Source organism: Hyperolius riggenbachi, chromosome 2, assembly GCF_040937935.1.
Source record: "Hyperolius riggenbachi isolate aHypRig1 chromosome 2, aHypRig1.pri, whole genome shotgun sequence".
Taxonomy (NCBI): Eukaryota; Metazoa; Chordata; class Amphibia; order Anura; family Hyperoliidae; genus Hyperolius; species Hyperolius riggenbachi.
The window spans coordinates 353,217,241-353,234,628 of record NC_090647.1 but is presented as its reverse complement, the minus strand read 5'-3'; the positions used below and the strand labels follow the sequence as shown (position 1 = coordinate 353,234,628).

Sequence of the window (17,388 nt, the reverse complement as noted above, 5' to 3'; positions counted from 1 at the left end):
GCTCGGAAGAGACCTACTGGCCAATGAAACTCTGTTGTTCTTCTTTACATGACACATAAGTAGGTTTGGAAACTATGAGGTAATTTTTGCTAAGAATGGATAGCATGGAGGTACATATCTAGAGATGGTTTGAAAAGCAGGTATATTGAGTTTCCTCTTACCGGCTATAATACACTGAGAATACATCTTCCTGTAGAACTCTCTCTAACAGAATCCGGTCAAAGACTGGCATGATGTCATCAATAGCCTGTCCTGGAAATCCCATCCCCAGCACTCCATCAAAGTGAGCAAAGATGAACGGAAATGCAGGGAGGGCTGTGGCCTCAGCAAACACCTGAATTACAGGAATATCAGCTACCTGTAGCACATGGCAAAGAGCAGGGAATAAGCACAAAAGAAAGATTAGTCTGTGGTAAAGGTTGCAACAATATGGGGAAAAAGTTTAATGTAATCAGAAAAGAAGAACAGAATGACAATACAAGGTGTGAAACTTTTTACTGAAACTGTAAAGGTAATGAAAGCAAACTTTAATAATAATGACGTGTATAACAATGTCCTATTCTGGAGAAACTGGTGCTAGGGGGATATGTAGCTATGTTTAAAGAGGTACTGCATGATCTTTCTGCCTATGATTATTCTAACAGTTTGTGATTTTCTGTGAATGCTTTATGCATTTTTAGGAAAACTGTCCTTTTTACATTTATGTTCTTGGTAGATTTATGCAGGTTTGTCTACTCCTTATACACACCTGTCTATAATTTTCATGGCAGTGTATTCAACCCAGTATATAAAAGATGCGTGGCCCTTATTCAATTTACTTTTTCTCTTAAAAGAGACATCAGGCAAACTTAACTACAGCCTATTTACTTACCTGGGGCTTCCTCCAGCCCCTTGCAGCTGACCGTTCCATGCAGACAGCTCCGTTTGCAGCTGCCGGCTTGGGTCCCCCGCATGGTGCCTAGGAAGACCTTAAGGTTGTCCTTACTGCACCTGCGCGAAGCGCCGCTGTCAGTCAAGCTCATGTCCACGGCGTACTGCACAGACGCAGTAGTTCTGCGCCTGTACAGCACGCCATGGACAATGTGAGCTTGAATGGCAGCGACGCTTCACGCAGGTGCAGTAAGGAGGTTGTCCTCTGCACCGTGCGGAGGACCCAGGCCACCAGCTACATGCGGAGCTGTCTGCGTGGGACTGTCAGCTGCATGGGGCTGGAGGAAGCCCCAGGTAAGTAAATGGGTTGTAGTGAAATTTGCCTGATAACTCCTTTAAGTTTTCTCCTAGGAGATCATTTTTCATCTTCTGTTTAAAATAACTTTTCAGCAATCTGCAGTTAAAAAAGTACCAAACAGTAGGTGAAAAAGTACTGTTGAAATTATTATGAGTGTTTTCTTGCTTGCAAGTACCTTAAAAAGGCATATATATTATATTATAATGTTAAAAAAAATCACCTAGGAGAAAACTTAGGAGGAAAATGATAATTAAATAAGGGCCTTTTTATTGTAGCTTGTAAATAAGTGCAGGGCCTGTTACTGGTTAGGTTTGTTCTAGCTCTAAATCCTCTGTGAATAATTGTTGCTTATGTAGTCCTATAACCTCACTCCTCAAATATCACAAATTCCCTCTTACGGAAGGTAGCACGCAAAGAAAATCTACATTAGGCCTCTTGCACACTACATGCAAATCCGATTTTTTATATGTCCAATTTTGGATTCTGATTAAAAATCTTACCAGCATGCAGTATGTTTTTTAATCGGAATCCAAAACTGGATCAGATAAAAACATCGGAATTGCATGTAGTGTACAAGAGGCCTAAAACTGTACAGGGGGATAAATCCTCCTATTAAGTGAAAGGGAAAAAAGAGAGTGCGATTGAGAAATGGTAGAAATATCACCTGTAATACATGGCTGGTAATGAGTGGTAATAAAATAAAATAAAAACAAAAGATACAAAATGATAATTGTAGAAAGTAATAAATAATGGTCACTAGGTGGCACTAGTAACATACATTTTTCTCATGGGTTAGGAATCATCTTCTGTTTGTTAATTAACAGAGGACTGCGTTCAGTGTTGTTTCGCTATTGTGCTCCTTTAACTGGCAACCTAAAGTGAGAGGGATATAGAGGCTGCCATATTTATTTTATTTTATTTTAAACAAAGCATACTACCTGGCTGTCCTGTTGATCCTCTGCCTCTAATACTTTTAGCCATATACCCTGAACAAGCATGAAGATAAGGTGCTCTGACTGAAGTCTGACTGGATTGGCTGCATGCTTGTTTAAGGTGTTTTATTCAGACACTATTGTAGCTAATGAGATCAGCAGGACTGCCAGGAAACTGTTAATGCTTAAAAGGGAATAACAAATATGTAAGCCTCACTTTCGGTTCCCTTTAAAGCAAACCGGTGAGGTTTGCAAACCACAAATTAGGATACTCTCGGGAGGTGAAAGCTTTTGGGTCCTCCACAGTGCATGTGCCACACTGTGTCTACCAGTAGCATGGACCCTCTCAAAAAAGCTGAGCCTGATTGGGTTCGTTCTTCTGCACAGGTAACTTCATGCCTGGCTTTTCCCTCCAAAACCGGAGGCGGTCCGTGCTAATGGGCATGCGTGAACCATCGACAAGCAGGATTAAGTGAATTAAGGCCTTAGTTCAGGCTTATTTTTCTAAATAAATATTGTTTGTAGGCTAATATAACTTGCAATGTGCAAACTATTTATGCATTATTCAATGTTGTTCCTTTGCTTCGTCAGGATGGGTTTGCAAACATGTTGTCTTGTGTCAATGTGAAATGTAGCTTTTGTTTTAGCAGCAGTCTGTGAGCTGTCCAAACTCCTCCCCCTAGTCCATCGTCACCAAGCTGAGGTGACATGGAAGAGCTGGGATGGAGTGCTAGCCAGTCTTTCACTATGACCATGATGACTATGACCATTCCCATTTACTCCATATGTTGCTAGGATGTTGACTTGCAGAGCTCTTTTGTACTTCAAATCATAAACGTAGTGCGACTTTACAATGCGATTTTCACGTTTTTCAACTTTTTCCTGGATGCTAGGAACACAAAGAAAAATGTAGTTGAAATGCCGCATGCAGGACATTAGCGATTGGGCAAAATCATATAGTGATAGTATAAAGGGGTTCCTGCGATTTTTATCACTTTGAAAATGTCCTTGTATTTTACGATTTGCATGCGATTGGAAATGGATCAGAGAACATAGTAAATCGTGTCTAGTATAAAACAACCCTAAGGGCCAGCAAAGTTTCATCATCAATTCTTGCCTAGTTCTTACCTCCTCAATAGGTGACACTTATCTTCCCCCTTTCTCTAGTGTTTATAAAAAAGGTAAATAAAAGTGCAGTCAGAAATAGTTTTTTATTGCAGCAGAGGAAGGTGATGAGAGGTACACTTTGCTTTTATAAACACATTGTAGAGTATGGGGGATGCTTGAATGTTTTTTATATACTGAGTAGGGAAATATTGCTGAACTGTTGTGACACTACTGGTCACAAAGAGTTAATATCTTTCTGCAGTGGAAGGAGGTGGACTGGGTCAGGTGATCTGCTGTCTGCTGGGGAAGTAACGCCTAATCTTACTCCAAAAAGTACAAATGTGCAATGCACATGGTGTCTTTACTAGTATACATATTTCAAAAAAAATGTGAGGCTGAACCACATTTTATGCAGTTGTACTGTATATTGTTGTATGTGGACCTCACTGAACAAATTGGAATGCAGGTAAATAAAATAGTCACCTGCTATTCACTTGTTTTCAACTACATTCATATTTGCCTGTGTTTGTCAGTAAAGCACTGCTTTACATGGTTCAATGAATCATAATCCTGGCAGCTTGGGCCTCGGAGAGTTGCTTTGCCTCGGATTCAAGTTGATAAAACAGCTGCATCAAGATGGAGCAGGGGTACAGTTTAATATGTTATCCTTTTACCAATACAATCTTAAAAGACCTTGAAACCTTAAAAAGCCTAATTAACAGGATTAATGCACATAAAGCCAGTGTATTTATGGTTGTAAAAATAAGGTGGTTACATACACAGATGATTTGTATAGCAGGAGACACTGGCAGCGCTTCCAGAGGCTGCACCTGAATTAACTACCTGCATAGATGCGCAGAGCTAAAAAAAACGGGCAATTTACCCAACTTGCATTCAAAACAGGTACAGCAAAGGAGGGTGTTAGCTTCAGCAACAATAATATGTGCACAAGTTATTCCCTACTAGACTGTTCCACGGTGATGATGTACGCTCACGGAAGAGGCCTAACCATAAAAATATAATTCTTACCTGGTGCTGCTAGTCATAAATATTATACTCATTTTTTCTATTCCAAAGGACAGAAAATAATTGACAGTGTTCTTAGCTGCAAATGAAATGAAAACAACAGAGCAGTGCAAATCCCCCCAGGACTTAAGGTTAAGCCACCCATCGGGTGAGTTTTAGTGTTAGGCACCACCTGGGGGAATCGGTTAACGTTAGGCCCCTTTTGCACTTTTTTTTACAATCAGTTGCTCTCTGTTAAAACTTAAAGAAAACTGATTTTCAAAGTAATGCCCATGTTTTCCTATGGCACAGTTCCCACTATACACATTTTAACTGAAATATTTTACACAATGCACTGCTATGGAAAAAAAGTGTACTAACATACACTAACGCACACTAACACATACCAATGCATTAAGTATAAAAAGGGTCCTTAGGCATCAAGGGGGAGTTCTGTGTGAGAAAAGAGTTATGTTAGGACATAGTTAAATATCGGTAAAATTACCGATATTCTACCATAGTGGATAATAGAACATCGGTAACATTTTCGATATTATATTACCATTATTTTGTGCCCATTTCTACTTGTGGCACTATCATATATATGCAAGAGGGGGCCCTGAAGTGTCCTTTCACTGGAATCACAAAATGTGTGTGTGTGTGTGTGTGTGTGTGTGTGTGTGTGTGTGTGTGTGTGTGTGTGTGTGTGTGTGTGTGTGTGTATGTAAGTGTATATGTGTATGTATGTGTGTGTGTGTGTGTGTGTATGTATGTATGTGCATGTGTGTGTGTGTGTGTGTGTGTGTGTGTGTGTGTGTGTGTGTGTGTGTGTGTGTGTGTGTGTGTGTGTGTGTGTGTGTGTGTGTGTGTAAGTGTATATGTGTGTGTGTGTTTGTGTGTGTGTGTGTGTGTGTGTATGTGTGTGTGTGTGTATGTGTGTGTGTTTGTATGTGCATGTGTGTGTACATGTATGTGTGTGTGTGTGTGTATGTATGTATGTGCATGTGTGTGTATGTATGTGCATGTGTGTGTGTATGTATGTATGTGCATATGTATATGCATGTGTGTGTGTGTGTGTGTGTGTGTGTGTGTGTGTGTGTGTGTGTGTGTGTGTGTGTGTGTGTGTGTGTGTGTGTGTGTGTGTGTGTGTGTGTGTGTGTGTGTGTGTGTGCGTGTAAAAACATTTATTTGTAAAGACTAAATGAAATCACAGAAAGACTCACAGTCACAACATCCTGGCTTAGGAATCCTTTGACTTTCCCAGAAGCATACTGTATTGAAAAGCTGGTTCCATTCTCCAAGTAGGTGTTGGATTTAGAGGCGTCATATCGGTTATGGGACACTGTTGTGGAAAAATAATTAGAAATTTTGAAAAACTGTAAGTAATCTTTGCCATTTATTATTGCTGGAACTAAATTAAGTGGTTTGCATTTTTTCAGCAAACGTGAGATTTCCTTTGAAATACACAATGACTTACCACAGGCGCTATAAAGTGGAGAACAGTGACTGGATGGTATCCACAGGTTTGCAGATCCGGTGTCAAATACCACTTTAAATGTTTGAGGGGGAGAACCAACGCTAATTTCCCCAAAGTATTGAGTCTGTAAAGGTAAAACACAGCTTTAAAAAGAAATAATCATCCAGATGTAGTTAAAGTAAAATACTGTATTTTGTTTATTTACCCTTGTTTTGCATATTGTGAGCCTCCTACATAAACATTTGCTGCAGTAACATTTTATTAGAACTGTGTTCATCTGGAAACACTGATATGTTTACATTTCTAGCAAACAGTGTGCCTTTTCCTGGCACAGTAGATCCATGATGGTTATATAACATATGGTATAGCATATGTAATGGAACATGATAAAGTATATCATTTGCATTAAGGTCTTCAGTACAGCTATACTCACCCCTGAATGACATCTGGTGGTCTTGACAGACACAGAACATTTATTATTGGTCTTTTCTTCTGGTGGACTCAAAGCGCCAGAGATGCATCTACTAGGGCACGCTCAGTAGGCAGTAGCAGTGTTAGGCAGTCTAGCCCAAGGAGGCCTTACTGAATAGGTGCTGGCTTGCTGAACAGGAAGAGATAAGATTTGAACCCTGGTCATCTGTGTCAGAGGCAGAGCCATTATCCAGTAAACTATACAGCTTTGAAGCTGAGACCGTTCAAAGATATCTCTCACAGTCTGTACTTTTGCTCTTTCGTTACTTATTCCTATTCACGGCTAGACTACTGCAACTGTCCGCTGTGCGGCCTACCCACTATTATGTTTGTCCTTGCTACAGTCCATCATAAACTCTACTGCATGACTCATTCAGCTCTCCCCCCTTGCATCTCCAGTCCTATCCCACTCTGTCAGTCCCTTCACTGCCTGCCAATTATACAAAGGATACAATTCAAAATCCTGAGACTCTCATCTACAAAGCAATTTACAACCTAGCTCCTTCGCATCTCTTCAGGAAAGCATACTATCTCACTTAGGACACTTTGACCACCATGAAAAATGCTTACGCTATATAAATCAATAACAGTAATAACAATAATAATAATTCAGAATAAAAGGAAAAGGTTTCTAGAAAGCAGAAGTTGTGTGTGGTGTTGTTGCTTGTGTGTAGCAGAACTCATTGAAAAGCATGTGATAAGGCTGCAATTTGCTGGTCATAATTATGTGTTATACCGGTTTCCTGTGTGGGCAAAAACCGGAAGTGACCACTGCAAATCAGAGCCAAATTTGTCACCTGCTTCCCCATGACTTCTACTACATATAAGCAGCTCTCATGGAGCTTGATGCAGGAAAATCTACCATGGACACATTGCAAGGGTTACTATTAGCATCCGCACGCAGCGCGTGATCCTGTCAGCTAGTGTGCGCTCCTAAGTGTTACGCGATGTGCTCATAGCACGACCCTGTGTACTCCACTAGCATGGACACTACTATGGTCCACCCAAGTACTGGGGCTCAGCTGGCAGTTTGCTTGACTGTAATATGTAGGCTGCACGCATTCAGAGCAATTTTACCAGTTGTCAAAAAGAGAATGATGTAATAGGACCAGTGTGAGCTGTTGGGCCTACATATTCTGACCGAGAACAGTTGAGCAGTGCTGCCGATGTGCATACAGGATGCAAAAAGTTTGTCAGAATCCACGAAAATGTATCAGCTTTTATTAAGGTAAATTTCAGGTTCCTCTTAGGGCTCGTACACATGCCTTACTATGGGAGGCTGAGGTGGGCAAAAACAACCACCTCAGCCAATAATCAGGCTTGCGTAAACAGTCTCGTGACATCTGACCCTCAACCTGCAAGCGATTTGCCTGGCAGATCCACTCACTCCCAGCAATGACCGATCACATTGTACATGACGCTTCCCTACCCGCTGTGTGACATCACGAACATGCTCCGTTGTCCCTCCGTCTCCACGCATTGCAACGCAGTGCATCATCAGCTACACAGCTGACATGCATCTGTGCAGCCCAGCCTAGTGATGTTGCCCAAGGGGATCTGGTCCCAATCCCCGACGGGTGACGTCAAAGGTGTGTACCCACCATTAAGCCTCTCATGCAAGGTAAGCAGCATGCTTCCTTAGCCAGGTCACAGAACTGCAGTACCACATGTATCCCTCTGATGGTTGCCCTATGTGCAAGCATAGTTTTCCATGGACAGATCTTTGCCTGACGATCAAGTAGAAAACCTCAAATTTTGGTACATATGTGGAAAAAATAGCCTCCCCTGAAATGTAATATGTTTCCATTGCCAAGAGTCATAAGTTGCATATCTCTGTGCTCACATCCAGAAAGTTGGTAAGAACTGTTGGTGCTGTTTTATTATTAAGATGATTTCCCCACAATCCCTTCAGCTTCATTTCTGGGAAAACTTCTGTTGCTTTCAGCCGCATGACTCGTAATGTTTCACGGATGGTTGGCATTTTCCGGAGTGGTATCCTATGACAAGAACAAGAAAAATGTTAATTTATTTTCAGCATATATTTACAATTCGGGAGGGGGAAGCTTCTGGATCCTCCAGAGGCTTTCCCATCTTCCACTAATGAGGCCCCAAAAAATAATTTATCAAAAGCTCATGCATGCGCAGTAGCATAGACTGGCTCAGCTTTCTTCTCTAAAAGCCAAGCGTGATCGGAGGCCCAGTGGGTCCGTGCTACTGCGCAGGGAGGCCGCACTTTAGGGGTCTCATTGCTGGACTGGCCTGGCTGAGAAGGATGGGAGAGGCTTACTCCTCCCGAGGTAAGTATTCCAAATTGCCTTTAGCAAACCTCACAGGTTTGCTTTAAATTGCCTGAAATGTTTTGAATCTCTAGAAAACAGATAACTTTAGATAAAAAGTTATCAGTTAACCTGCTCATCATAAGCAGTCATTGGTGGTTGTCTCTCTGTTTTTCCTGTTACTTTTTTGTGGCCTTTTCATTGTGGTATTTTTAATTTTTGATAAATGAAGTAACAGATGATGTCAATGCAAGGTTCTATATAAGTCCTTGACAAACGGGAAAACGTGTCCTGATGAAAGTTGCTACTGCAGAAACACTTAGATGGTGCTGAGAGTGTAGCTGCGTAAACTTGTGACACAAGCAGAAGTAGGCAGAACAACACACACCTCTGAGTGTTTGGGCAAATCCTCCCCTCGACTGCAAGGGAGTAAACTGTGAGTGGTGAAGCCATCCCCTGTAGCATTGATGTATGGTGGTGACATCGCAGCTCTTGCTACAAGTCTGGTACTGCCGGCGGCTCGGTATTAAACCCACGGACAACCCCAGGAGTAGCCCACGAGCCTGTTGCAGATGCTGAGGTCTCATAAATATGATAGGCTACCGGCCAGAGCCTTTCATGTAACATCTTACTGCACTAGTACTGCTTTATATCCACTTATCTCACAATTAACTGCTAAAGGTATACACTGAACCTGTTTTAGACTTTTATATTGGATCGTTTTTCACTACGGGAACTCCATTTACTGAAGTTGTGAATATATCTTAAGGAACTGCACAGACTGCATAACTTTTGCAACCAATCTATGGAAGTCAAAACACCCTCATCGGATTACAGAAATATTTTAGATTTTTTAGATTTTTTCTATAAGGAGGAACTCCATGTGTGTATGTGGATATGATTGGATATGTGCATCTAATATAGTTTGGTCTATGACAGATCTATGGTAGAACTACATGTTACTGCCTAACTGTGGCTTTATTGCGCAACATATGTTTTTTATACAGCTATACCCCTTGTATTAGTGCTACCAATGCTTTTCACTTTTTTTTTTATTACCATCTATATAAACCGTGCAAGGCAGCATGATCCAAAAACTTAAAGACATAAATCTTAACTGGATGCATGTATAATATTATGCACCATTTAAGTTTTAACTCAATTGTTGTGACAGAATAGCGCTTGACCACCTTTTGTAAGGCTTTTTTCACATGAGCAGATAGGCTTTCATGTTCCTGCCAGTTTTCCCATTGAGAAACTGCCTCTTGCCATTGAGAAAATAAACACCCATAGTAACACTTTGGACCAGTGGGGATAGTATGCTTAAAGCGGTTTAAAACTCTGACAAAATGTTCAACAAAAATGTGTTTTCCTACTTCTTATAACCCATACAATTATCATATTTGCTTTTGCACACAAGTATTATAATTCATTTATAAATTATAACTTCCCAAAGTTCAGTTTATTTACTTTGAAAGCTGCTGGTGCATTTTATTCATAACTGTTGTAATTCTGTTTTAAATGCAGCCATCAGTGATTCCTGAGCAGTGTTTCACTCCAGGACTCATTAGCATAAGTTTCTACATAGCCAGAGAATGTTTACTTAATTGTATCAAGTAAAGAATGTATACAGAAGATAAGCTAATCACCAGTTCGGATGCGGCAGCCCCTGCAGGAGAAAAAGTCAGTCCTGTGATTTAACCCTTTAAATGCTGTTTTACTAAAAAAAACATTGTAACATTGTTAGTATATTATATGCTGTAAATAATCTTTAAGAGCAAAAAAAGAAATACTGGGTTATATTCCACTTTAAGCAATCAGTAGCAGAGCTCTTCAGTGTCACAATTACTAAACGACAGGTAACCATAAAAAAATCAAGCATGTCAGCACACTATAACATCAATTACCAGTAAATCAATAATATATATTTTATTTAAACACATGTTGAGTGAATACAGTTAAAACCACATGTTAGACAAACTTGGCTTATTTAGCTTGTAAAAGAGAAGTAGAAGTGACCTAATTAGTATATACTAGAAAATTTGTGCCCATTTATTGAAGAGTGTGAAAGGGAAGGGTAGGACAGTGGCAACTGGATGATAATAAATGAAGGTTGTTGTTGTTGTTGTTGTATTACAACCCCCACCTTCCATACATCATGGGGGTGGGGGTTGTAATACATTCGATTTGAAACACTAACATGAAATTATGATAAAAGGAGGCTCATTTAGTCTTTTTTTTACATTGATAAATAATAGGTGGACTGAGGCCATAAATATGCAGTAGTGGTGTGGGTAGTGGTACATGCCTGATGACTGCATAGGCTTATTGTGCATAGACCACTATAAAGATAGTGGTGGCAGTATTCTAAATGATAGTTAGTCAGACTTTTATTGAATTGTAATTAAATGTGTAGTGTTGCAAGGTAAAGGTCAATATCTAATAGATATCGTACACTTGATAAACCACAAATGTAAAAATGTATGGCTAGTGTAATGATGGTCCTACAATGTTATTTTTAATAATGAGTTACACATGAAAACGTATAAAAAATGAAGGCTCAGATCATTGATTTTCTGATAAAAACATAATCAACCTTATTGCTGTAATGGTGCGTATGCACATTGTACTAAACTCAGGCATGCACAGCCATACATGGCCACATGTGTTCAGATGTTGCCCAAGCTCATTTAAATCTCCATCAGCAACCCCTGAGCACATTGGACCAGATTTAAGAGTGTCTGAGACAAAATATTAGTAGGTTTTCAGAAATCCGTGCAGAACTGTCTCAGTCATCCTAAGAAATCACTAGATAGTGCAGATTCCTTCTTAAACTGTAAGGAATAGAAGGAGTTAGGAAGGTCTCTCAGGCAGTGCAGTGTGTGAGGGGAATTGCTGTTGCTGAGGTAACTAACACACCTGCTGTCAGCAAGCTCTGAGTGAGGGGGGAGGAGCCCTTCACAAATCACATCTAGCCTGCATCTGAAGAACTGCTAATGAGCACTTCTTATTCTGCAGCAGTGTAGGAATGGATTTGCACTTTTCTTAACTGTAGTAGAGCTCTAGAAATCCACGCTGAACTACCACTATTACATAGGCTTTGGGAAGTTTCTTACTATCATGCAGAACTGTTCCTCTGCTGGTTAGAACAGTTTTAGAAGAAAAAACTGTCGTAATGCTTTGATAAATCTGGCCCAATTGTTCTGCTCCTTACACCATCCACCAGAGGATGCTCCAGTATGTGCTGCACCATCATCCCACTTCCCTTCTCCATGGAAACAGCTTTGCTCTGCTATTGCAGCATAAGGTGTCTGTGTAGTATTCAACCTCAAAATAGACGTATATGGTTTTCTGCTGTATTTTTTTATTGTATTTTCCTAAGATATGTACAGAATATTTCTTATACTGAACATCTGTCTTTTGAACTTACTATTATGTTTGTTTTGCTACTTAAGCTTATTGTATCTGTTGATCAGTTCAATAAAGCTCTTTAATAACAAAAAAAGAAGATTTCTTATACTGAATCTTTTATTGAGTGTCCTTGTTATACTTCTTGACTACACTGATATGTTAATCAGACTCCAGATAATATTCATATTCACCGTCCTTGTGCCATATGGGACTTTTTTTATTTCTCATTCTTTCTGAGTTCTGGACTATGCAATGCTTTTGATGAACAATGGACCTATAAATATCTTTTTTAATATGATTTTTTATTTCTTTGTTGTGAAAAGGACAAGAAAGAAAAAAAAAGGATATGAAGGAACATTACAATCTCTGGCTCTGTTGGTGGCATCAGTAAGATAATTTTAAGGAGTGGAGAAAAAAAAGAGGACTTGGAAAACAAATGCAATAGGAGTATGTCAAGTAGGGAAAAGGAGCCGGGATGCTTTGAAGCTTGCACCAGCATGGGCACCAGTAATACAAGCTGACAGAAATTCCGGTGTGCCCTTGACTATCTATTAACCCCAGGGAAGGAAGGCTTACAATGAATTGTTCAGCACAGGTTAGTTTTTTCATTTTTTGAAAGTGTGTGATCTCAGTGACTCAGTCAGTTTATGTTGGAGGGTGGGTCTGGCTAGTAGCATTTGAGCTGCATTTATTAGCGGTCTAATAGATTTGTTTCCCCTTTATTTTTCAGAATCATTATACACAAGGTAAAAGGAGGGGTCATTTAAGACCTCCTTGTCTGTCAGTTTTTTCGTTTGTTTTTTTCACATCTCGTCAAAATTGGTAGCGTGCCCAACATTACCATACAGTGGTGTAGCTAAGGAGCTATAGGCCCCAGTGCGAGTTTTACATGGGGCTCCGACCAAGCACTCTATACATAACAATTGATACGGCGCACCAAAACTTGCCAAGGACAACCACAATGTCAGAGGTGCAAGAAGGGGATGTGATACAGCTTGTTAATGATTGTTATCGTTTAAAGCATCTATAGAAGTGATCATTACAAGCGCAGGACCAATAAAGAGCTAATACTGTGGTCGAGGGAGGGCCCCTCTGGCCCAAAGGCCCTGGTGCGGTCGAGACCTCTGCAACCCCTATTGCTACGCCACTGTTACCAAAATATATGGATAAATATCCATCTCTAGTTGTGATATCTTCAACAGGTTGGATTGAATCCATTGTGTATATTTCTGATCCTCTCTGGGGTGTATTACCTTCGAGTAGATTAATCGGAGATGCAAGTGATGAAGCCGGAGGGAGGCACTGAAGCCTCAGGGGGGGCCCTGTGGGAGGGGGGTTTTACTGTCCTGAGAGACTGACAATTAAGGGCATGGAGAGAAAAAGCTTTCTGCTCTGTACACAATTGTTCGAATGACTGCGTCTGCTCAGCCACATTGTGATGAAACGCGGCTGCTTCTTTGAAGGGCAGGGCGGAACGCGGAAAAACTAGTTAGCTCGCATGGCTCCATTACTGACACCCCGTCCCTGCGCGGGGAGGCCGCCGCATGTGCTGTGAACGGTGCGACCAACCCCGCGCTTAGGACCACAGAGACATTGCAAGACAGTACTGGTGTGGCTGGGACTGATAGTCCACCAAGATCCAGAATGACGCGCGTGCGTGCAGAGAGGCAGAACTTATATGGCAGCCAGAAGAAGGTCAGCTGACCAAGCTGGTCAGCTGACAATCCTGTGTCCTCCCATTGGTCCAGCACTTAGGGAGGTGCTGAAAAATGTCTGTGTATATATACTGCTGGCTGTTCAGTTGCTGGTTGTCTGGCGTTGCGAACACAACGTGGTAGCACTCAGACCTGTCTGTATCTGTGTTCTAGCATAGTTTCCAAAGGTATTGACGGCCACGGATCTCACACCTTAGCGTTAGGAAATTATACTGTATTATCTGTTATGAACTTCTGTTGGCCTGACTATTCTCCTGAACTCTGATCTTGTACCTCGATATTTCTGATACTCTGTTGCCGAACCCCGGCTCGCCCTAAGACTCTGCATCTGCCTCCTGATTCTGTACCTCGATATTTCTGATACCCTGTTGCTGAACCCTGCTTGTTTATTAGACCCCGCATCTGCCTTCTGAATCTGTACTGTATCTGTCAGTGTGGTTACGACCTGGTTTGTCCGACCTCGAGAACCGACCTTACTGTCAGAGGTGGTTCCCAGTCCTGGTAGTGACACTCCCTCCTGAGTGTCACTCTAGGTTGTCCTTCCTACTCTCAGCCTGACTCCTCCCTCCGGGAGAGTTCAGGTCTTCGGAAGGAATTTGGGCAGTACTCCTTACTGTCCTGAGGCCTAGTCCTCTAAGTATTACTGTTGCACCAAACACTACTACTCTTCTCTGGTGTCCAGAGGTTAGCCTATATATCTGATTATCGGTGATACTGCAGATCATCAATAATCGGGTATATTCTGCATTCTCGGTGATACTGCAGTTCACCGGTAATCAGACCCTCTCTGTGTTACACCGATCATTACAGAACACCAGACCAAAAAACAATATGGACGCATGCACTGACCGTCTGGGCGCACTTGCCACTTCGGTGGATAACATCAATCAAGTGCTGGGTAGTCATCAAGCATTAATTGATGCCCTATCAGGGTCTGTACAAGCCCTCCAGACGTCAGTGGATGACGTGCGATCCCCTCCTAGCGTTGATATACGTATGCCCGTACCCAAACGATTTTCTGGTCACAGATCTGACTTTCGTAATTTTAGGAGTAGAGTGTTATCCTATTTCGAATTGAGACCCCGATCTTCAGGAACTGAGGCCCAAAAGGTCACATTTATAAAAACCTTGTTATCGGGCGACTCTCAGACATGGGCATACAGTTTGCCCACCGGAGACCTAGCCCTTACCTCCGTAGAAGAATTTTGTAAGGCTATGGCGGTAATTTACGACGACCCGGATCTTGCCTCGACTTCTGAGCGGAAGCTCAAGCTGTTGCGTCAAGGCAAAGGTCCGGTCGAGGATTACGCAGCTGAATTTAGGAGATGGTCAGTTACAGCCAGGTGGGACACTTATGCCCTGTTAGATTCTTTCTTGTCAGGGCTGTCTGATGAGGTCTCTGATCTGATGCTTAGTCAGCCCGAGCCCAGAACAGTCGATGAGGCCATCTCAGCGGCCATCCGTATCGACCGCAGGCTGCGCTACCAAAAACAGACCAGAGGTAGTTCCCGGGTCAGAGTGGTGTCTTACGCCACAGCCCCAGTGACCCCACCTCCTACTGTCTCATCTCCTCCGGTTTTGCCTCCAACCGAACCGATGCAGATTGGTCGGTCAAAGTTAACCCAGGTGGAGCGGAGACGGAGAATGACCGAACAGCTATGTTTGTATTGTGCTGAAGGGGGGCATAGGGTACGAAATTGCCCCAACAAGCCGGGAAAACGAGCTTGCCTAGGAGTAGTGGGGGGTGACACCCTAGGCACACAAATCTCACCCCTTAAGGAAAAAAGGTTGCTTTTCCATTGTACCATTACATGGGAGAACAAGTCTGGAGCCGTTGAGGCTTTTGTTGATTCTGGTTCAGCGGCTAATTTTATGAACTATGAATTTGCTCAGAAATTGGGTATTCCTCTCACACCAGTGAAACCTTCCATTCAAGTCACGGCAGTGGACGATTCTCCCCTGCAACGGAATCGTCCCCTGTCACAGACTCCAGAGGTGAAGGTCACTATAGGGGTACTGCATGAGGAACACCTACAGTTTTTTGTATTATACATGTCCACCTCCACTATCATCCTAGGCATGCCGTGGTTACAAGTCCATTCACCACAAATAGATTGGGCCACTGGTCAGTTAACAGCCTGGTCACACCATTGTTTTCAACAATGTTTAGGGAAGCTGACGTTGGGTCAAACCAGGGTTCAGGTGGAAGGTGTACCAGAACAGTACTCTGAATATTCTGATGTGTTCTGTCCCAAAGCTGCTGATAAGTTGCCCCCACTTCGCCCTTTCGACTGTCCCATCGATCTTCGTTCAGGTTGTATGCCCCCCCGGGGCCATCTGTACAATTTATCTGGGCCCGAAAAATTGGCCATGCAGGAGTACATCCGCAAGAATTTGGCCAAGGGTTTCATTCGCCCGTCCCGGTCGCCTGCTGGGGCAGGTTTCTTTTTTGTTAAGAAAAAAGACGGAGGACTGCGGCCCTGCATTGATTACCGGGGCCTGAATAAGATTACGGTGAAGAATCTCTATCCACTGCCCCTGATAGACGACTTATTCACACAGGTCACCGACGCTAAGGTCTTTTCGAAATTAGACTTACGGGGTGCGTACATCCTGATACGAATAAGAAAGGGCGATGAGTGGAAAACGGCCTTTAATACACCCGACGGGCATTACGAATACCTGGTGATGCCCTTCGGGTTATGTAATGCCCCAGCCGTTTTCCAAGAACTCATCAATGAGGTCTTCAGGGAGGTGTTGGGGAGATTTGTTCTAGTATATCTAGATGATATACTTATTTTCTCCAACAACCTCTCTGAGCATAGGACCCATGTAAAAATTTGTATTGGATAAGCTGAGGCGGAACTCACTTTACGCCAAACTGGAGAAATGTATCTTCGAGGTAACCTCTGTCACTTTTCTGGGATACATTATCTCCAACTCAGGCCTGTCCATGGACCGTGCCAAGGTTTCCGCGGTTCTGGAATGGCCTCAGCCGGTTGGGTTGAAGTCACTTCAGCGATTTCTAGGCTTCGCAAATTACTACAGAAGGTTCATTAAAGGGTATTCCACGGTCATTGCACCCCTCACCAATCTCACCAAGAAAGGGGCAGACACCACTCATTGGTCTCCTGAAGCCTGTCAGGCATTCTCCACCCTGAAGGATCTCTTTTGCTCTGCACCCATCCTCAGACACGTGGACACTTCATTCCCTTTCATTGTTGAGGTAGACGCTTCAGAGGTCGGAGTGGGGGCTGTGCTGTCTCAGCGGTCAGGACTGCAGGGTCGAATGCACCCATGTGCCTACTTCTCTCGTAGGTTCTCCCCAGCAGAGAGAAACTACGATATAGGCAACAGAGAGCTCCTGGCCATAAATTAGCTTTTGAAGAATGGCGACATTGGTTAGAGGGAGCAGAACATATGATCACGGTTTACACTGATCACAAGAACCTGGAATACATCGAGGGGGCTAAGAGGTTGAGCCCCCGTCAGGCTCGATGGTCTTTATTTTTCTCTCGATTCAGGTTTATTATTACGTATACTCCAGGGAGCAAGAATATTAAGGCAGATGCTCTGTCCAGGTACTTCGAGCCAGAGACAGCACAGCCGTCCGTCCCCGAGACTATTGTTCCGCAGAAATTGGTCTTGGCTGCAACTGATACTTGGGAAGACTGGAAGGAGACTTTAAGTCCCTTTCAGCAGGACATCCCGGAAGGGAAGCCTGAAGGGGTTATATTCATTCCCCTGCCCTTCCGTCTCCAGATCC

General features: G+C 42.5%; 1 protein-coding gene and 1 long non-coding RNA gene across 9 annotated transcripts in view; one reads left to right on the top strand and one right to left on the bottom strand.

The window, feature by feature from the left end:
- REN (renin) overlaps positions 1-11,741 on the bottom strand; it is a 46,344-nt gene extending 34,603 nt beyond the window's left edge. Inside the window, exons 1-6 of one of the 7 annotated variants that reach the window (XM_068269638.1) lie at positions 11,093-11,388; positions 10,146-10,216; positions 8,064-8,217; positions 5,750-5,873; positions 5,496-5,614; positions 162-358 (exon numbers count right to left, since the gene is read on the bottom strand). In XM_068269638.1, coding sequence (XP_068125739.1) covers positions 162-358; positions 5,496-5,614; positions 5,750-5,873; positions 8,064-8,201 — 578 coding nt within the window. In that variant the 5' untranslated portion in view covers positions 8,202-8,217; positions 10,146-10,216; positions 11,093-11,388. The other 6 variants (XM_068269641.1, XM_068269639.1, XM_068269643.1 and 3 more) reach the window with 6 other exon arrangements.
- Positions 1-17,388, top strand: part of LOC137546791 (uncharacterized) — an 80,498-nt gene that overhangs the window by 21,184 nt on the left and 41,926 nt on the right. For both annotated transcript variants that reach the window (XR_011026372.1, XR_011026371.1), the window contains exons 4-5: positions 5,712-5,881; positions 12,231-12,502. This is a non-coding gene — a long non-coding RNA (uncharacterized lncRNA). The remainder of the gene's footprint in view (positions 1-5,711; positions 5,882-12,230; positions 12,503-17,388) is intronic.